At 43.8% G+C, this 21618-nt stretch overlaps 1 protein-coding gene across 1 annotated transcript in view; it reads right to left on the minus strand.

Moving 5' to 3' along the window:
• LOC144684955 (metallophosphoesterase MPPED2) overlaps positions 1-21618 on the minus strand; it is a 192168-nt gene that overhangs the window by 141722 nt on the left and 28828 nt on the right. The window contains exon 3 of the mRNA XM_078549412.1: positions 15687-15868. Coding sequence (XP_078405538.1) covers positions 15687-15868 — 182 coding nt within the window. The remainder of the gene's footprint in view (positions 1-15686; positions 15869-21618) is intronic.

Here is a 21618-nt window from a genome sequence, read left to right on the forward strand (position 1 = left end):
CCAAAGGGCCACAATTATATGAGGAGGAATCGGTGCACGAGATCATTCCCACAGAACTGGGAATGGAAATGGAGAATAATGAACACTTGTGAGTAACTACACATAGAATAACTAACTTCTCAGAATGGATACACTAAAATCTCACACATCCCGGAATGATTATATATGATACAGAACAAGATACCGAGGGATAATTACATCGGGATAATGGGCACATAGATCAGTTTGACACAGTCATAGCACTTTCACCCCTGCTGAAAGAGTGAAACAGATTAGTAGCATTCAAAAGGGCATTGAGTTAAGAGCAGGGAGGGGTTAGCGCTTATTGATAAGAGCATAAGGAAGAGGCCATATAACCCCATGAGTCTGTCCTGCCATTTAATGAGATCACTGCTGATCTGTGACCTCACTCCACATGCCCACTTTTGCCCTACATCCCTGAATAACTGGTTTACAAAAATCTATCAACCTCAAACATAAAATTAACAGCTGACCACACATCGACTGCTGTTGGCAGAAGAGAATTCCAAACTTCAAGCAGCCTTTGTGTGTAGAAGCGTTTCCTAACTTCACTCACCCAACTAAAATCTAAAACAAATGATCTGGTCATTTATTGTACTGCTGCATGTGGGATCTTGCTGTGCATATATTGGCCGCCAAGCTTTCTTACATTATAATGGTGACTACACTTAAAAACTACTTTTGAGACATTCCGAGGTTGTAAAAGGCAATATATAAATGCAAGGTCTTTCTTAATGGAGCAGTTAACCTGTTTATCCCAAATGAGCTAGCATCTCTGTGAAAATAGTGGAGATGGGAGCATCAGACAAATGGGTACGACTCCTGACTGTTGATCTCCGTCAACACAGATTGCGCATTCAAACTTTGCAGTGGTGTCAAATTTCGTCGAGCTCAAGGTTTTCTTACGCTGCTTTCAGGAGAAGCAGAGGTACCCAGAAGAATTACTGCGGTCAACATGCTGCCCTTGAGTAGCGCAACTTAAGCACGGAACACGTGTGGTAGTCACAGCAACCAAAACCAGACACCACGGAGTTATTTCTGTGAGGATCCTCTTTCAGACATGCGCATAGGTCTGAGATACAGTGCTACAGTCAGCAATAACAATGATAACAACTTGCATTTATATTGCATTTTCAAAGTAGCAAAATGTCCCAAGATGCTTCACAATGGCAGAATTAGATAGAAGTTTGACACTGAGCCACATAAAGAGACATAAGGGAAGATGACCGAAAGCTTGGTCAGAGAGGCAGATTTTAAGGAGCTTCTTAAAGCAGATAAGAGAGATGTTCCAGGGCGTAAAACAAGGATGAAAAGAAGAACGAGCATTTTAAAATAGAGGCATTGCTCAGCTGGTCAGACAGAGAAACAGTAAAGTGGAGAGGCTTCAAATGGGAATTCCAGAACTCAGGGCCTAAGCAGCTGAAGGCACGGCTGCCAATGGTGCAGTGATGAAAATTAGGGATGTGCAAGAGGCCAAAATTGGAGGAGCACAGAGATTTTGGAGAATTGTAGGGCTGGAGGAGGTTACAGAGATGCATCCCAACCCTTGAATGGCACTCAGTGACAGCAAGACACTGAGGGAGCCCCCAAGACCACAGCAGCACTGTGCACTGAGATCACCCCATTGACTTTCTCCGGTTAAATCAAAGGGATGTTCAGCTTTTAAGTTCACCATTCTCCAAGATTTGAAACATGCAGTACTGCCCAGCCAGAACATTCTCGATGTCAACTGCAACATTTGTTGTCAATTATGAAGTAAAATGTGATCTTTCAATTCAAAGTGTCTAATCGTTATACTTGCTGAGGTAAAATAAGTGAATAAATATCTAAGCTTACACCTGCTGCTGTCCTTTGTACTAAAGACAGATTAATTTGATAATGAGAGAATTTATAATAAAGATTGCATACAACATACAGCACCGAAACAGGCCATTCAGCCCAACTAGTCTATCCTGGTTTGTATACACCACACAAGTCACCTCCCATTCCAACTACCTCATCTTAGCCTTTCAACATATCGTTCTATTCTCTTTTCTCTCATGAACTCATCAAGTTTTGTTTTGCAAGGATCTAAAATATTTGCCTCAACCACTTTCTGCAGTAGTGAGTTCCACATTCAAACCACGTTGACTGAAGAAATTTTTCCTCATTTTCCTATTGGATTTATTCATAACTATTTTGGTATGTATAGCCCCTGCTTTTGGGTTCTACTGGAAGTAGAAACATTCTTTACACATTGACCTACTCCAACCCAATTCATAATTTTAAAGACCTCTATCAAGTCACCTCTATGCCTTCCCTTGTCTAATGAAAAAGGCCCCAATCTGCTTTTAATGATTTGTTCACCTGTATCCCTGGATTTCTTTAGCTTTTCTACCCCATTCATTTTCCCATTTTCCAAAGTGTAGGTGATGCCAGTAAAGGGCTGCTGCCTCATTCTGGCAGGCACACACACCTGATGTTGGAGGGTGGAGAGTGAAGAGCAGCAGGCAGGGGGGAGTTGAAAAGTACTTTTAAATGGCAGCCTTTGTTTCAACGCCTGTTGCAAACGGGCACCAAGTGCCTAGAACATTGCGCAGCAACTTTGTCCACATTACAGGATGGCTGTGTCATTTGCATTAAAGTCAGGGCACTACCCCACCACACACCCTGTCACAAATCAGCCAACTGCACACCAGCCACACTGGGGATGCACCAAGCGCATCAAGCAAGTTTTGTTGGCCTCAAGCCTCAGAACCCAAGTTCATGGGAAGCGAACATCAAGTGTGCTTCAACACTGAGCTCTTGTGCTCCCATAGAAGCTAAACATTGTAAGCTTGCAGATATAAAGAAATATTAAGTCTTTTTATAATACATTCGGTTTCACATTGAAAATATGCTCAACAGAACAACGCATAGTTCTGTATGTTTCTGTGGCAACTTAAGTTATATTCTGACTAAGAGAAGTACTGGATGGGTGCAGATGACCCACAACGGGTGCACAGGAATCTATCCCATCATTTTCTTTTGATGGTTAAAACATTCCTGGTTCCACTAATGTCATTCAGGGAAGGGAATCTTCCACCTTTCCCCATTCTGGCCTATATACGACTCCAATTCTACATGATGTGATTGACTCTATGGCCTCTAGTGTATTTCAGAAGGCCACTCAATTTGTCCCAACACCTTCTTGGGACAACTAGGCATGGACAAACAATTTCAATTTTGCCAAATGATACTCACATCCTAAGATCAGATAATAAGAATTAGCCATCATTCAGCTGGTAGCACACTTGCCTCTCGAGTCAGAAGATTATGCGTTCGAGTTCCGCTCCAGTGACTTGAGCACAAAATCTAGACTGACACTGCCAATGCAATACTGAAGGCTGTACTGTTGGAGGTGCTGTCTTTCAGATGAGATGTTAAACCAAGACCCCGCCTACACTCTCAGAGGATGCAAAAGATTCCATGGCACCAGCTGGAAGAGGATTTGAGTATAGGAGTAGTTAAATCTTGCTTCAATTGTATAGAAGCCTGGTTAAACTGGACCTGGAGTACTGTGTGCAGTTTTGGTCCCCTTATCTCAGAAAGGATATTACTGCCATACAGGGAGTGCAACGAAGGTTCACCAGACTTGTTCCAGGGTGGTGGGGCTGTCTTATGAAGAGAGATTGGGAAAACTGGGCCTGCATTCTCTAGAGTTTTGAAGAATGAGAGGTGATCTCATGAAACCTACAAAATACTTAAAGGGACAGACAGGGTAGATGCAAGTAAGATGTTTCTCCTGGCTGGGGAGTCTAGAACCAGAGGACACAATTTCAAAATAAGGGGGAAGCCTTTTAGGACCAAGATGAGAAGCTTTACTCAGAGGGTTGCGAATCTTTGGAGTTCTCTACTCTAGAGGGTCGTGGAAGCTCAGTCACTGTGGCTAGATGTTATGATTTGCACTGCACTGTATGAAAGGCTGTGGAAGTAGGCTGAATTGTATCTTTCAAAAGCAAATTAGGTAACTACTTGAATAGGAAAAAAATTGTACACAGGGCTATGGGGAAACAGTTAGAGCGGTAGAACTAATCGGATAGCTCTTTGAAAGAGCTGGCACAGGCATGATGGGCCAAATGGCCCCCTTCTTTGCTGTAATATGTTGTGATCCCATGATAAGCGAAATCTGAAAGTTGTCTTGCTTACTGCAGAGACGTCCTTAAAAATAGAAAATTCTGAAAACACTCAACAGCTTAGGCAGCATCTGATGAGATAGAAACATACAGAAATGGGCTGAATTTTACCACTAGCAAGTCGACCCTGACCATCAGGATGAATTCCCGGTCAGAAGGGCAAGCGGCAGGACGCCGGACGCACTCTACCAGGAGACATCCAAATAAGAAGCCGCTTCCGAGAGCCCTGTCTGACGAGGGACAGCAGCTGGGTTTCAGCTTTGGGAGGTCCAATTGGCGTGGCCTGTGGATCAGGCCACCGGCTGCCTTTGCAAATGTGGGCAATGCTGCTGGCACTCAGCAGGAGTGGCACTGGTGCCATGGAGGAATCTTAGTGGGAGGGAGGCAGCTACCATTGTAGCAGAGCACACCACGAGTTGCTGGGAACCCAGTAGTCCACGTCCATGAAATGTGCTCAGACACGGGAGTATATTGGGGAGTCGACCAGACTTTCTGGATTTCCTCAGGCTTCCGCGGCCGAAGCAGCCTCGCGGGCCTGGGAAAATTCCGACCAATTTTTCAGGTTGATGACCTTTCATCAGAACTGACGTAAAGTTACTTGCCACTTGTCAGCCCAAGCCTGGATATTATCCAGGTCTTGCTGCATTTGGACATGGACTGCTTCAGTATCCGAGGAGTTGCAAATGGTGTTGAACATTCAACATCAGCGAACATCCCCACTTCTGAAGGAAGGTCATTGATGAAGCAGCTGAAGATGGTTGGGCTGAGGACACTACCCTGAGGAACACCTGCAGTGATGTACTGGAGCTGAGATGATTGACCTCCAACAACCACAGCCATCTTCCTTTGTGCTAGGTATGACTCCAACCAGTGGAGAGTTTTCCCCCTAATTCCCACCGACTCCAGTTTTGCTAGGGCTCCTTGATGTCACACTTGGTCAAATGCTGCCTTGATGTCAAAGGCAGTCACTCTCACCTCACCTCTGGAGTTCAGCTCTTTTGTCTATGTTTGAACCAAGGCTGTAATGAGGTCAGAAGTTGAATGACCCTGGCAGAGCCCAAACTGAGCATCAGTGAGCAGGTTATTGCTGAGCAAGTGTCGCTTGATAACACTGTTGATGACCGCTTCCATCATTTTACTGATGATCAAGAGTAAACTGATGGGGCAGGAATTGGCCAGGTTCAATTTGTCCTGCTTTTTGTGTACAGGACATAGCTGGGCAATTTTCCATATTGGCAGGTAGATGCCAGTGTTGTAGCTGTACTGCAGCAGCTTGGCTAAGGGCACGACAAGTTCTGGAGCACAAGTCTTCAGTGCTATTGCTGGAATATTGTCGGGGCCCATAGTCTTTGTAGTGTCCAGTGCCATCAGCTGTTTCTTGAGTGGAGTGAATCGAAATTGGCTGAAGACTGGCATCTGTGATGCTGGAGACCTCCGAAGGAGGCCGAGACAGATAATGCACTCAGCACTTCTGGTTGAAGATTTTTACGAATGCTTCACCCTTATCTTTTGCATTGCTGTGCTGGGCTCCTCCATCATTGAGGATGGGGATATTTATGGAGCCTCCTCCTCCAGTGAGTTGTTTACTTGTCCACCACCATTCACAACAGGATGTGGCAGGACTGCAGAGCTTAGATCTGATGCGTTGTGGAATCACTTAGCTCTGTCTATCATTTGCTGCTTCTGCTGTTTGGCATGCAGGCAGTCCTGTGTTGAAGCTTCACCAGGTTGACACCTTGTTTTTAGGTATGCCTTATGCTGCTCCTGGCATGCCCTGCTGCACTCTTCATTGAACCAGGGCTGATCCCCTATCTTGATAGTAATGGTAGAGTGGGGGATATGCCAGGCCATGAGATTACAGATTGTGTTTGAATACAATTCTGCTGCTGCTAATGGCCCACAGCACCTCATGGATGCCCAATTTTGGGTTGCTAGATCTGTTTGAAATCTATCCCATTCAGCATGGTGGTAGTGCCACAGAACATGATGGAGGGTATCCTCAATGTGAAAACGTCTCCACTTGTGTGGTGGTCACTTCTACCAATATGGTCATGGACAGATGCATCTACACCAGGCAGGTTGGTGAGGATGAGGTCAAGTATGTTTTCCCTCACCACTTGCCTTACAGCTATGCCTTTTAGGGTGGGGAATGTCAATGCCCATCCATCACCAAGAGTGGCTTGGTAGCACCACCACAGACCAAGCTGGCCAGAGTACATTCTGCACCCTTGCCTCCCTCAGTACTTCCTCCAAGTGGCGTTCAACATGGAGGAGCACCGATTCATCAGCCAAGGAAGGGCGGTACATGGTAATCAGCAGGAGGTTTCCTTGCCCACATTTGACCTGATGCCATGAGACTTCATGGGGCCGGAGTCGATGTTGAGGATTCCCAGGCCAACGTCCCTCCCAACTGTATACCACTGTGCCGCCACCTCTGCCCTGCCAGTAGGACAGGACATACCCAGGGATGGTCATGGTGGTGTCTGGGACATGATCTGTAAGCTATGATCCCATGAGTTTGACAGCTCTCCCAATTTTGGGACTATCCAATAGGTTTCATTCCTTTTTAGTGGTTTGATACAACTGAGTGCCTTGCTAGGCCATTTATGAGTCACCCATATGGGCCAGAGCCGATTTCCCTTCGCTAAAGGGCAGGTGGGTTTTTACGACAATGGTTTCATGGTCATAATCAGATTTTTATTAAATTCAAATTTCATGGTGGGATTTGAACCCAGGTCCCCAGAGCATTACTCTAGATCTCAAGATTACCAGTACAGTGAAAATACCACTACGCCACTACCACCACCTCCCCTTAACTATTTGCAACTTAGTGTTTTGCTGCAATACTGCAGAGCCAATCACATAGCTTGTAACTGGAGTCGTGGGTAAGCCGGATTGGACATATGTGTAAAGTTCCCTTCCGTCAGAAAAGCAGTTGGGTTTTTACCACTATCTGGCAACTTTAATGGTCATTTTCTTTTCTGGTGACAATGAACAAATTAGGAACACAAGGAACAGAGGGGAAGGGCATTTAGCCTCTCGAGTCTGATCTGCCATTCAATGAGATGATGCTGACCTGCAGCTAACTCCATATATCTACCTTCACCCCCATACCCCTTAATACTTGGTTAATGAAAATCTATAATTTTCAGATTTAAAATTAACAATTTGTCTAGCATTAATTGCCATTTGTAGGCGAGAGTTTCAAACTTCTGCCACCCTTTGTCTATAGAAGTATTTCCTAATTTCACTCCTGAAAGGTCTGGCTCTAATTTTTTTAATTATGTCCCCCGTCCTAAACTCCCCCACCAGCTGAAATAGTTTCTCTCTATCTATTCTATCATTCTCTCTTAATATCTGGAAAACTTCAATCAAATCACCCCTACCTTCTAAATTCCAATGAGTACAACCATTGTTTGTTGAGATTTAACCCTTGGAGTCCAAGCACCATTCTGGTAAATCTACACTGCACTTCCAAGGCTAAAATACCCTTCCTAAGGTGTGGTGCCCAGAATGTTTTTTTAAAAATTTATTCTTTCAGGGGATGTGGTCATCAATGGCAAGGCCAGCATTTGTTGCCCATCCCTAATCGCCCTTGAGAAGGTGGTGGCAAGCTGCCTGTTCACAGTACTCCATGTGTCATCTAATCAAGGCTTTGTGTAGCTGAAGAATGACTTTGATCCCTTTGTATCCTCGCTCTCTAAATAGAAGGGCCAGCATTTCATTAGTCTGTTTGATTATTTTCTGTATGGGTCATGACTTTTTAATGATCTGTGTACTTGGACCCCCCAGTCCCCTTGAACCTTCGCGGTTTCTAGCTTTTCACCATTTCGAAAGTAATGACCAGATTTATTGAATTTGAGATTTTGGATATAGAATCAACAATCCATCAGCTGCTCGCCTGTTATAACCACTACACTATCACACTGCTAATAGATCAATCCACCTACTGTAGCAAGTCAGCTGCAGTACCCCTGAACCAAGGGAGAGAGCTGGAATCAGTAGATCAAACCCAGTTCCAAAATCAATGAAACTCATTGCTGAGGGAGCTCTCCTGTGTAATCTGAAGACCTATAAAGCCAGCCTTGGCCCTTATTAATATGATCCAAGACTATCACTGAATTCTACTTGGATAAGCAGGATGCCCAATGCAAGAATACACTGCCATACTGGAACAATCAGATAAAAGGCAACTTCAAAAGGTACAAATTAATAATTAAAATCAAAAAAATTGAAAAGGCTAATGGAAAGTTGGTCTTCATCTCAAGGGGCCTTAAATACAATGGGGCGAAAGTTATGCTGTAGTTATGTAAATTTCTGATTAGACCCAATTTGGAATAACTGTGTGGACGCTGCACCTTCAGAAGTATATACTAGCCTTGGAGGGGATCCAGCCTGGATCCACCGGAATGATACCAGGGCTAATGGGGTTAAATTACAAGGTTAGGAACCACAGACTAGGTTTTCATTGCTTTCAGTGTAGAAGATTAAGATGTGATATAATTGAGGTGATAAAAAGGTGACTGGAGTTGATAGAGTAGATAGAGAGAAACGATTTCGTCTGGTGGGGAGGGGTCCAAAAGAGGGTATATAGCCTAAATGTTAGAGCCAGGCGCTGCCATAAAACAAGTCTTCACACAAAGGGCAGCGGAAATACGAAACCCTCTCCCCCAAAAAGCTGTTGAGGCTGGGAGCCAAATTGAAAATTTTGAGACTGAGGCATTGATAGACTTTTGTCAGGCCAGGGTATTAAGGATTACAGAACCGAGGTGGGTAAATGAACCTAAGGGCAGGATTTTCCCTTTGTCGGGCGGGTGGGCCCAAGAATATCGGCAAAACGGTCAGCCGGCCACGATCAGGCTCCAGCCATGGTTTCACACTGTCAATTGATAGCCAGCCAGCCAGTGTGAAGTGCACGCTAAGAGCCTCAGCGCTGCCAGGGTGGAGGTGGCAGGAGCGAGGGCGCTGAAGGTGGGGAGCGCGCACTGAAAGCTCCCTGAAGGCACGGAGCAGCCTCAGGGAGCTAAAGAATTTTAAATACAAAAATAATCATTTTACAAATGATATAAACATGACTCAGTCACATGAAGAGGGACATGTTTAAAATTATGCTTAAAAAGAAGTTATTTTCTTTATTTACCATTGGAAACCCTCATCCCGCCCGTGGACAAGGTTTTGTAAAAATTGCAAAGGCCGCCTGGCCTATTCGCCAGCCTGTCAACCGAACGGTTGAGCGGGAAGCGAAAAATACAAGTTAATTACTTGTTTAAGGGCCTTAATAGGCCTCTATAATTGTCAGCGGGCGCGCTGCCAAGCGAAATATCGCGCGAGTGCGCGATGACGTCGGGACGCTCGCCCGACCTCATCGCGCACTATTTTACTCCCAATCGGGTAAGGCACACACCTGCCCATGGGACTAAAAATTCTGCCCTAAGATACAGACCGGCCATGATCTCATTGAATGGCAGAACAGGCTCAAGTGAATGGCCTCCTCCTGTTCCAAGATCTGAGTAAGCTTGTTTCAGAAGCAAATCTCCTTTACAATTGGGAGGGCCTTTCTTTGTTTCTAGAACAGACAGAAAGGAATAACAGTTTCTATAGCTTCTGTAAGAAAAGGGGTTAATAATATGGAGGCACACAGTATATTACACTCTCAGTCGCTTAAAGGCCAAACACTATTAAAAAAAAAACCTCAATACTTTCCCTTAATAAACAAGTTATAGACTTAACTTCTTTTTGCGAGGTACTAGGGTAGCCTGAAACTATAGCAGACGCTGGCATAATCCTTCACAATTTAATAATAAAAGCCATCCCTCAGTTTTTGAAATTCTGGAATATCCCCTGTGTGCATCACAGATCAATTTATGTGGCGCTTTTTCACTAATCATAAAGAAATGGAACGTTGAAATCAGCTTACTGTATATTGAGCAGCAAGAAAGCAAAATACAATTATTGCAAATAAATTACATTTTCCACTCTCGAGGTTGATTGTTCAGGCTACAGCTGAGTGCAATCGAACATTACTTTTAAATATGTCAATACAAGATTCCATTTTCTGTGCAGGATAGACTTCAAGCAAATAATTTAATCTTTTAATTGCAGCTTCTAAAGTTTTGTTGAAAAATCACACCATATCGTGGCATGCATTTTATTCACAGAACAAAAAGCTTATCGCACATGGTTAAATGGCAAAAAAAAGACACCTGCATTTGTATAGCCTTCCTCCATGCCCGCCAGATGTCCCAAAGTGCTTTACGTTTGAAGTGTAGTCACTGTTGTAAGGTAGGAAACACAGCAGCCAATTTGAGCACAGCAAGCTCCCACAAACAGCAATGAGATAATGACCACAAAATCTGGTTTGTGATGTTGACTGAGAGATAAATATTGGCCATGGCACCAAGGAGAACTCCTCTTTTCCTTGAAATACTGCTATGGAATCTTTTACATCCACCCAAGCAGGAAAACGAGGCTTCAGTTTAACACTTCCTCCCAGAGAACAGCACTGGGGTGTCAGCCTTAATTTTCTGTGCTCAAACCCTGGAGTGGGACTAGAAGCCGGAACCTAGTAATTCAGAGGAGAGGGAGAGAGTGTTAGCAACTTAGCCATGGCTGACACCTGGCTTGGGTGTCAACCATGGCTCACTGGGCAACACATTTGCCTCAAAGTCATAAGGTCAGGGATTTGAGACCTGCACTCCACTTCAGCACAAAGTGTCAGCTGACACTCCCATTGCAGGGCCAAGGAATTGCTGAGCATTGGAGGTGGTGTCTTTCAGGTGAGATGTTAAACCCAGCTCCTGTTTTCTCTCGCAGCTATGCGTAAAATCTCGCATGGCACTATTTCAAAGAGAATTGGAGTTCTCCTTGGTGCCATGACCAATATTTATCCCTCAATCAACATCACGGAAGATAAGCTATGCAGCTTATATTTCATCTCTCTCCTAACTATACTTCAGTTCTGCCGAAGGGTCATGAGGCCTCGAAATGTCAACTGTTTTCTTCTCCACCGATGCTGCCAGACCTGCTGAGTTTTTCCAGGTAATTCTGTTTTTGTTTTGGATTTCCAGCATCTGCAGTAGCTTTTAGCTTTTTGTTTTTATCACGAAAGATTATCTGGTTGCTGTTTGCGGGAGCTTGCTGTGCGTTAATTGGGTACACTTATAAAGTACTTCATTAGCTGTAAAGCACTTTGGGATGGCCATAAATCATAAATGGTGTTATATACATGCATCTTTTACATAATGTTGAAACAACAAATAGATGGAGTTGGAGAACCCCATTGCCTAATCACAACTCTGTTGTCGATAAAGAATTGAAAAATCACAAGGAGCCGATGTTACCTCCCACTCGCTGATCAAAGTTCCACTGACAGATAACTTGAGTGAAAGGAAGGCTAATAAATAACTGAAGAAACCAGCCACTGCTTTTCATTAAAGATCTTCCATTGTATGGTGTTCTAACCATCTATCTATTTCGCACAACCTGCCATGGGCTTCTGGTTACATGACAATAGATGTCAAAGCAGGAATGGTAGATTCCCATTGTTCTTTAAGGAGAACAAATGGAGCTCACCACTTAAAAAGTAATAGCAGTATTAGCAAACACCGCATTACAAAGCATAATCAACCACTCATTGGTGCATTCCCATTGTTTCACTAACAGTATAAAAAGGCTTTTAGCTCACAGGTATTGAATGTGTGATAAAGGCTTTCAATCACTAGCGTAAAAGAGCAATTGGAAAACAGTCACCAGGTCGACAATTCACCCGTTTGTTTACTGGGATGGGGGAGGGGGGGAGGGGAGGTAATGGGTGCGGCCTGTTGGACAACTTTAAAACTTGTGTAGAGGAGGGTGGCTAGGGGGCAATGTTAAGGATTATTTCCTCTTCAGTGCAAAGGTGTAAAGCACCTCACAGGTGGTGAGCTTTTGGAAAAGTGGACACATTGTGATATAGGAGTATGCTTTGCCCATTGCCTAGTTTGCCTATGGCAAAGTGCCCAAGCACTGAAATTCAGTCCTGATGTGTCTTATGTATCCTTGTCCAATGAGGAGTCAAAAAGGTGAGAAATAACCACAACACGCTATATTTATTTGGCGGTTTTAAATGTAGTAAAACATCCCAAGATGCTTCACAGGGGCGGTTATCATGCAAAATTTGACACCGAGTCACTTAAGAAGATATTAGAACAGGTCACTGAAAGCTTGGCCAAAGAGGTAGGTTTTAAGAAGCGCCTCAAAGGAGGAGAGGGAGGTAGAGTAATAGAAAGGTTTAGGGAGGCGATTTTGGAGCTTAAGACCTCACAGCTGAGGGATAAAGTTGGTTACAAAGAGAGGGTGGGGGTGAGAAAAATTTGAACACAAGGACGACAATTTTAAATCGAGACATTGCCGGACCAGGAATCCATAATGTAGATAACTACAAATAAGGATCTGTTGATCACCTGTAGGGATAGGAAGCTCTATTGATGATGCTTTCATACTAATGCTCAATGAATTCACATCAAATACTTCTCTCCACCATTTCAACAACTGAAGCATCAAAATATACATAAGAACTAAAACATAAGAAATGAAAGCTGGATTAGGCCATTCAGCCCCTCGAGTCTACTCCACTGTTCATTAAAATCATGACTGATCTTTGACCTCGGCTCTACTTTCCCACCTAATCCCCATTGTGTCATCTTGTGTTTGGGGTTTAGAATAGGTTTCTTTAGCGTTTGCCTGTTACCCTAAGAACGCTACCATAGACTGTTATTCGTGAAAAACATTCTTGTTTATTTACAGATCTGCGTACATCTCAGTATTCTATACAAGGTTGTACTTCTGCTTCCCACGAGGTCTCGTTTACTTAATCATATGATGGTTGCATCTTGGTTACAGCAGTAGTTACATTAGCATCAGGTGCTCCTGATGTTAACCCTTTGCTCTATAACTCCCCCAAGTCTTTAGCCCAACTATATACATCCTGCTACATCTCCCCCCAGTCTTTATCCTAACTATGTACATCCTGCTACACCAAGATCCCTCAATTCCCCTACAGTCCAAAATCTGTCTTAGCCTTGAATATACTCAAAGATTCAACATCCACAGCTCTTTGGATTAGAGACTTCCAAAGATTCACAATCTAAATTTATGCAAGTTGACACCCCTGTCAAAACAGCAGAGGAAGGAATTTGATCCCTAAGTATTAGGTGTTTCTATAATATCATAATCAATATTTCTCAGGTAGTTTTATTTCAAAAACCCAACTGGTTCACTAATGTCCTTACAGGGAAGGAAACTTGTCATCTTTACCTCAGTGTAGCCAACATGTGACTCCAGTCCCACACCAACATGGTTGACTATCTACTGCTATGTAAGATGGTCCAACAAGTCCAAGTGTGCCAAACCAATAAAAGAATAACAAGACATTTCCACCACATGGATGTTTCCATTATCCCCCACTTCCCTTCCCCACTCCAGTCCCTCCCGCCACCGCTCTCCAGAGTGAGACTGCACCTGCACTATAATTACAGTGTCAGCGCAAAGCGACACCTCTGTTCACTGGCACAACAAGTGCGGTGTCAATGCACCCTTAAGATGATAGCAGCAGCAACAATTTGCATTTGTATAGAACCTTCAACATAGTAAAATGATTCAAGGTGTTTCACAGGAGCATTTACCAAACCAAGATTGTCACTGAGGCATAGGAGGGGACATTAGGGCAGGTGACCAAAGGAGGAGACATTAGGATAGGAGACCAAAGAGGGGATGTTAGGATAGTGACCAAATGCTTGGTAAAAGAGGTAGGTTTTAGGGAGCACCTTAAAGGAGGAGAGGGCGGTAGAGAGGAGGGGAGGTTTAGTTGTGGGGCGGTGGGGGTGGATTCTAGACCTTAGGGCCCAGGCAGCGAAAGGCACGGCCACCAAAAGTGGTTCAAAAGGAATAGGGGATAAACAAGAGGCTGAGCTCTCAGAGGATCATGGAGTTGGTGGAGTTCACAGACACACAAATAAGAACTGATGCATTTCCATGTGTCTCCTACACACCTGTCTATTAGTCCACACCAAATCTCACTGTTTTTTTCTGCTGGTGGGGGAGTCTAATGGAGTAAGACTGGATTTTATGGGGTGCCATGGTGCCTGTCCCCCATGCTAAAAAGTCAAGAGTGAGCCCAGGAGACCTGAAAGAAGGATCCCCCCCTACTTGCCAGACCCCAGGCCGCACAGCTGAAGCAGCCAGGCTTCCCACACTGCATGGGCCTCCCCCTCTGGAGGGTAAAATAGTAGCAATGGCAGGATAAAGACCTTAAGTAACCATTAATTGGCTGCTTAAGGTCTTCAATAGGTATAAGGGTAGGTGGACGATCCAGTGCCTCCCCTGCCCCCTGTAAGATTTCAGACAGGATGGCGCGGGTGAGTAGGTGGTGAAAAGGCCACCCGCTGAATTTTATGGGGCCCCCCTACCATCTACAAGCCCACCAGCAGAAGGACATAAAATCCAGCCCATAAAAGCAGAGTCAGGCAATCAGGAGAGAAGTTAGGAAACACTTCTTCATATAAAGGATCTCCCGCAAAAAGCAGTAGATGCTAGTCCAATCAATCATTTTACATCAAAGATCAATAGATTTTTTACTAACCAAGGGTATTAAGGGCTAAAAACAAAAAGCTAAAAGCTACTGCGGATGGGGGGGGGAAGAGAGAAGTTGAGGGTGTGGTGATTGTGGAGATAAGCAAGGGATCTGGAGCCAAGACGGGAGGATGGAGTTAAGATACAGATCAGTCACAATCTCATTGAATAATGGAACAGACTAAGGGGGCTGACTGGCCCGACTCCCATTCTCACGTACTCTTTTAGATTCCAAGGAGGTGTTTGGAAAAGTGGGGGCTGCTCTTCCTCTTGGCTTTGGCATTGGTTTTAATCCAGAGATGCAGGAGCAGCGGGCTGAATCTCCCCCAGCCCACAAGAAACAATTGCAAGTGGGTAACTGCTGAGGCTTCAACTCATGGAGAACTAGTCTTTTTCCCCATGGGAAGAGAGTCTACTTTAGGAAAACTGCCGCAAAGGATAAGTGACAGGAGAGCGCATTTCTCCACTTCAGTCTGTCACCTAGCCTGATCAAAGGCAGCATTCATTTCCTCCCATTACCTGTTCATTACTTGTGATTTGGGACAGAATGGAGGTGCATAATAAATGCTTGAAGAACTGGCCCCAGGATGAGGCACTTCAGATATTCCATTGTGTCCCTTTTCTCCCTCAGCTTCTCTCAAGAATTAGTGATTATGATAAGATAAATTTTAGGAAGCATGCTTTCGTTGGGGTGCAGCTGGGGGGCTGGGGGGAAGGGAGTAGGGGGGCGGTGGGGGAGGTAAAGAAGATAAAAAATATTGTTAATTTGAATCCCACGTTCCCATTGTAGAAACCTGCAGTCATCAGGTACTTTGATTTAATTATCAAAATTGTGAATGGCATTTGTACAACAGAGGTTAATTAGGGTCACAAAGAGCGATATAAAAAAAAGTGGACTCTTACCTAACCAATCGTTGAACTTCTTAACCTCCGTGGGGAGTCCCAGCTCTGTAAAATCACCCGTGTGAAGCAGTATGTCCCCATACGGCATCTGAATGCCATCTGTTCGGGAGTGTGTGTCTGAGACGCAGACAAATCGTGTGTGGCCCGCTGGTTTCGGAGTGTCATATGGGACAGGGTCAACCCTGAGTGCATGCACAATAAGATAAAGAGACAAAATCATGGCATTAACAAGACATTAATATATCTGCTGCTTCCTCATTAGTGACCAGTCCAGACAGAAATGCAGACCAGTTAGCATTAATTAACCTTTAAATTGCAAAAGTGTTCCACAGATAACTTGCACACACACACACACATACGCACACACACACACACATGGGTCACTCAGGGAGAGGGGAATTAAAACATGGGCTCCATAAGAAATCATGTCCTTTTTTTAATAAATTAAATTGCAATTACAAATGATTTACAATACCTCATTAAAAATTACGCTCTAATTAAAGTCACTTCAGAAACTGCACCCAACGCTGTTCTACAATTAATTTAACATTTTTCAGACAAGGAGAAATCAATTCAATTTTTTTTATAGCAGGAAAAGGTTTCTCAGCTGATGACAGCACTTGTGTGTCTGTTTTTTTATATAAAGTACATATGATTTATTAACCCATTAAACACCACAGGAGCCTAATAAGTACAGAAAATGAGGTTATATTTCAAATTTATTTAGAGAATGCTCTGAAGTAATGGAGATTTTTTTTAATTGCAAGAATATAAAAAGCAAGAATACATCACAGCATAAGGCCATTTGGCCCATCTTAATTCATCCTCTTCCCTTATTATGACACCCAACTGTTTCCTCAATGTCTCTTAGGTTTTTTCTTTCTTTACCTTACCTGGAAATCCATTCCATGTGTTGGTCGCTCATTATGTGAAAGAACTTGTCATCATTAGTCCTAATTTTGTCTTTTCCTAGCGTCAACCTGCGTCCTCTGGCGAACTACTGTGTTTTAGCTAGAAGTACTGTTTCAGATCTACCAATTCTCTACCCTTTACAATCTTCCACAACTTGACAGTATTACCTTAAGGCCATCTTCCTATAAGACTGACAAGTTGGAGCCTACCCTATGTCGGCTGTGGCTCAGTGGGTAGCACTCTTTCACTGCTATGTCAAGTCCCCACTAAGCAGGCTTGAGCACAAAATCCAGGCATCGCTCCCAGTGCAGTATCGAGGAATGCTGCACTGCTGGAGGTGCCGCCTTTTGGAACGGACATGAAACTGAGATGCTATTTGCCATCACACTGTTCAACAAGAGAGCCGGGGAGATCCGCCTGCTGCCATGGCCAATATTCATCCCTCAACCAACATCACTAAAAGCTCTGAAGAAGAACATACGGACTTGAAACGTTAACTCTGTCTTTTTCTCCACAGATGCTGTCAGACCTGCTGAGTTTTTCCAGCACTTTTTGTTTTTGTATCAATAAAAGCTGATTATCTGGTCATTGTCAAATTGCAGTTTGTAAATTAGCTGTTGCATTTCCTGCATTACAACAGTGCTTATACTGCAAAATTAGCTGTGGAATGTTTTGGGATGTCCCGAGGCTATGAAAAAGACAATATAAATACCAGGCTTTCCTGTTATTCCTCATGGTTAGGACTTCTGAATGTAGGGATCACCCTCTTCTCTGAACTAATCCGCACCCACCCAAAGGCCAGGATGTCTCCCTGTGATATGGTGAACCAGCACTGGTCACAGTACTTGAAGTGAGCTCTGGTCAGACCACAATACAGCTTGAGTAAGACTCCCTCCCACTCTTCCATTTTATCCCTCCTGAGGGCACTTCATCCTTGCCTTCTTGAGAATTTGAATCATCATTTCCTCAGCTTATGAAGGTAACAAGAGGCAGGTGCAGTATGGGGTGCACTATACAGTTCAATAAGGAAGATAGTGCAATGCCTTGCTAGGCCGTGAATCATAATCTGAAGAGGGACACAGGTGGGAGAGTGGGTGGGATCGCTAGTACCACACATTTCCGAAACTCAACACCGAATGAACCCTACCCCCTCTGCCGAAGCTTTACCAGCTGGCCCAACAAGTTTCTCTTGTGTGTAGTTCAGCCAGGAAGGCCTCATATTTGATCTTCCACCCAACTCTTTGGTTGTTCCCTAGTTATAAAAGGTGGGGGTGGGATGTTGGTGAGGAAGTTGCCCACTCCTGTTACCTATCCAGCAATTACTGGCGCATTGATGCACCCTGTAGTTAAATAATCCATTTACATTCACTGCCTGTGCTTACATGTCAACAATAACCACTTGGGCAAGGTATCAAAGGGTAACCAATGCCCATGACAGTGTATCCTAATGCCAAATTTGAGGACGGACAGAGAGAGAAAACTGGCAAAGAAAGAGAGCAACTGGATCTCTTCTGTTTGCCAGTTTGGTTGGGTTCAGTGTGCACCAACATAACTCCCGCTGGTTGGATGAGATAAAGCGACTCTCTGGCTGCACCTGTTCCTGGCTGGAGCAGAGATCACATCACGTAGAAGGTAATTGTCTTTTTGGAGAGCACTTCATCAGTGTGACCTCCTGGACTGGTTTTAATCACCTGAGGTGGCTGAGAGAGGAATTCTACAAAGTAATTTTTTTCCTTATTAGCTCTGAGGGGTTTCTCTGCCTCTCTCCGGAGATTACATGCCCGTGCAGGTTGACCGGGGAGTGGTAAGACCATAAGACATAGGAGCAGAAATTAGGCCATTCGGCCCATCGAGTCTGCGGAAGGGAAGTGTCTGCTCATTACGTTCCAGTCATCACTGGTGTGGGGCCGAGCTCAATGAGCCAAATAGTCTTTCTCTTCCCGTCAATTTTCTATGTTCACAGGTGCACAATGTCTGGCTGTAGATTATTTAACCTGCCAATATCCAAAATACCTCCCAATCATATTTTTAAATTCTTGATAAATTAGCTGGCAAGAATAGCTCATCTGTGGTTACCAAAGAAAAACGCACCTTACACATTTGGGAATTTGAGTATTTGAGCCTAGATATTGTTCTCTTTACAGCAGAGAGGGTTACCTGGAGATGGTCAAAGGGAGGTCCAAGAGATAAGTGATAGAGTAGGTAGGCAGAAATAGTTTCCACTGGCAAAGGGGTCGGTAACCAAAGTACACAGATTTGAGGTAAATGGCAAAAAAGCCAGGCAGTGAGGTGCACTGAAGTTAATTTATTCAGCAAGTTGTGATCTGGAATGCCTGGAAAGGTCGTGAAAGCAGATTCAATGGAACTTTTAAAATAGGAGAAATTTGTAGGACTGTGGAGAAAATATCAGAGCATTCTCAATTTACTCAACTTCTTGAACCAGACGTAGAAATGCAGCCATCAAGACAAGGCTGACAGCAAGGGAATGGACTATATGTACGATCTGGAATGCTGGAAGGCCAGTGAAAGCAGTTCAATTATAACTTTCAAAAGAGAATTGGATGAATACTTGAGAAGGAAAAAGATCTACAGGGCTAGAGGAAAGCGGAACTAATTGGACAGCTCTTTCAAAGAGGTACAATAGACCGAATGGCCTCCGTCTGTGCTGTATGATTCTATATCACTGTGCACTGTAAACCGAAAAATACTTAATGCTCGCAAATGCTAATCCTCCATTTGCTATTACAACAGAGAAGTTAACCTATTTCAAATAGCAGACTGAAGAGTGCTGCAAAAGCATCAAACAATTTCCCACTAAAATCACCAAGAATTGCAAAACGGTCAAGATTCACCTCATAAAATTCTCAGGATTATGCCATTGATAGTCCATCTCCTCTGTGAAAGGAAGTGCACAGTTAGAATGATGGAATTGGTTAGCTACTATCTAACGGCTGAAGTATCAAATGGGTACTATCGTTACAATTCCTAATAAACACCCATCGGTTTGCTTCCTACCATGACGGAATTTGGAAGGAAATGTAGTTTTGACAGGTTAACCCATTTTCCTTTCATTATACTACCTGATTTTGCACCTGATTTACACTGACATTATCAATGTAAACTGGTACCCATGTTGATTGGTGTAACACCAATACATTCCCCTGGAATCAATGCCTCTCATGGTCCCAGACAAAGATCTGACTGTGCACTCATGTTCTGAGAGTTATCAATCTGCAGCAATGAGAATGAAGCATCATCGACTGAGTCACCACGATCCCACGTTATTAAATGAATGCAGTTAACTGGACTACCGATGCATAATGCCATTGCACACATCAACCAGTCCAGGTCTCAGAATGAGCTGTTGTGCAAATCAAAGTATAATATGGCAAAGCAAGATGGAATTGACTAATGTAGTCAGCTGTGGTACAGTTGGTAGCACTTCCATCAATGAGTCATAAGGTGTTTCGTTCAAGTTCCACTCCAAAGACTCCAACATATGATCTAGGCTACATTGCAGTGCAGTACTGAGGGAGTGCAGCACTGTCACAGGTGCTGCATTTCAGTTCAGAGTTGCATCTTCCCTCTCAGGTGGATGTAAAACGTCCAATGGTACTATTTTGAAGAAGAGTTTTCCCCAGCATCCTGGCCAATATTTATCCCTCAGCCAACTTCACTAAAACAGCCAACCTGGCAATTATCTCCAAGTCTATGGAATGGGTCTTCATATCCTTGACCTTCAGTTCAGAGCCCAGAGTTCTGCCGAGTGAGCCACAGCTGAAACACCTAGCAGAACCAGTTATATACCGTTTATAAGCCTACTGAAACTGTGCAAGTTTCCATCAACTGTGCCTGTCCCTTATGTTCATCCATCATTTCACAGATCAGCAAAGAAAAGTTTTATTGAATCAAAATAGAAAAAAATTGCTTGAGTTGAGACTGAAATTCAAGATGGTATTCTTAACAAGAAAAGCAGTTATGAACAAGGCTTGAGATTTTATAAAATGATCAAAAGCAGGATGATAGCATAGGTCAGCGGCTCCTGGGAATTCCATCCGCAGTTTGTATAAATTTAAGATGAACTCGAGACCAAAGCCTTCTTGCAGTGAGATTCTCTGAAGCAGCATTCTCAGTCTTATTCCGAGCCGTGGATTTATTCTGCACCGGGACCCATTGCACATACTGTCCGAGAGCAAATCTGCTTGGGTGTTGAAGGAACGATTCAGTGCCCAAAAGAAATGGAACACACCAAAATTTGTCTGGGTTTCCCACTTTTCCTTTGGTCTTTATATCTGATAAACTAGGGCAAGTTCTACTCTATAACACAAGGAGAGACATGAAATCTGAATGATTAAAACAAAAAACATTCTTGAGATGTGCTGGCATCGACGACAAGGCTGGCATTTATTGCCCATCCTCTAGGTACCCCTTGAGAAGGTGATGGTGGGCTGCCTTCTTGAGCCACTGCAGTTCATGTGGTGAAGGCGCTCCCACAGTGCTGTACGGAAGGGAGTTCCAAGATTTTGACCCAGCAACGATGAAGAAATGGCCGATATATATTTCTAAGTTGGTATGGTGCGTGACTTGGAGGGGAACTTGGAGGCAATGTTGAGACAGCACATTGTGCCTTTGGATGGGAGGAATACAGGTTGGCACCAGGGATTTTTCCAATAGTGAAACCCTGGTCTAGGCTTGTTTGCCAGGGTGGAGGTGACAAGCAGAGATCAAGTTCCTTTGCGCCATGGGGAAGAAGAGCAAGAGAAGATTGGCAGGTAAACCAGCCCAAGAGGCCAGTAACAGAACTGTGCTGGGGTGCCACACAATACAGGTGGTATTTAAAAAGGAAGATATTTGGGATGTAAAGAATCAACTGCAAGTCCTACAGAAGAGGTTATGTGACAGATTCAAGCTCCAAATTTCACCCATTCTCGGAGGATTACTATTGAGAATGTGAAGGTATGTTCCGTTGCTCCACCCTAATCTCCATCTCATGTTCAACAAATTTACTGGGAGAAACACA

Source organism: Cetorhinus maximus, chromosome 9 (assembly GCF_964194155.1).
Source record: "Cetorhinus maximus chromosome 9, sCetMax3.hap1.1, whole genome shotgun sequence".
Taxonomy (NCBI): Eukaryota; Metazoa; Chordata; class Chondrichthyes; order Lamniformes; family Cetorhinidae; genus Cetorhinus; species Cetorhinus maximus.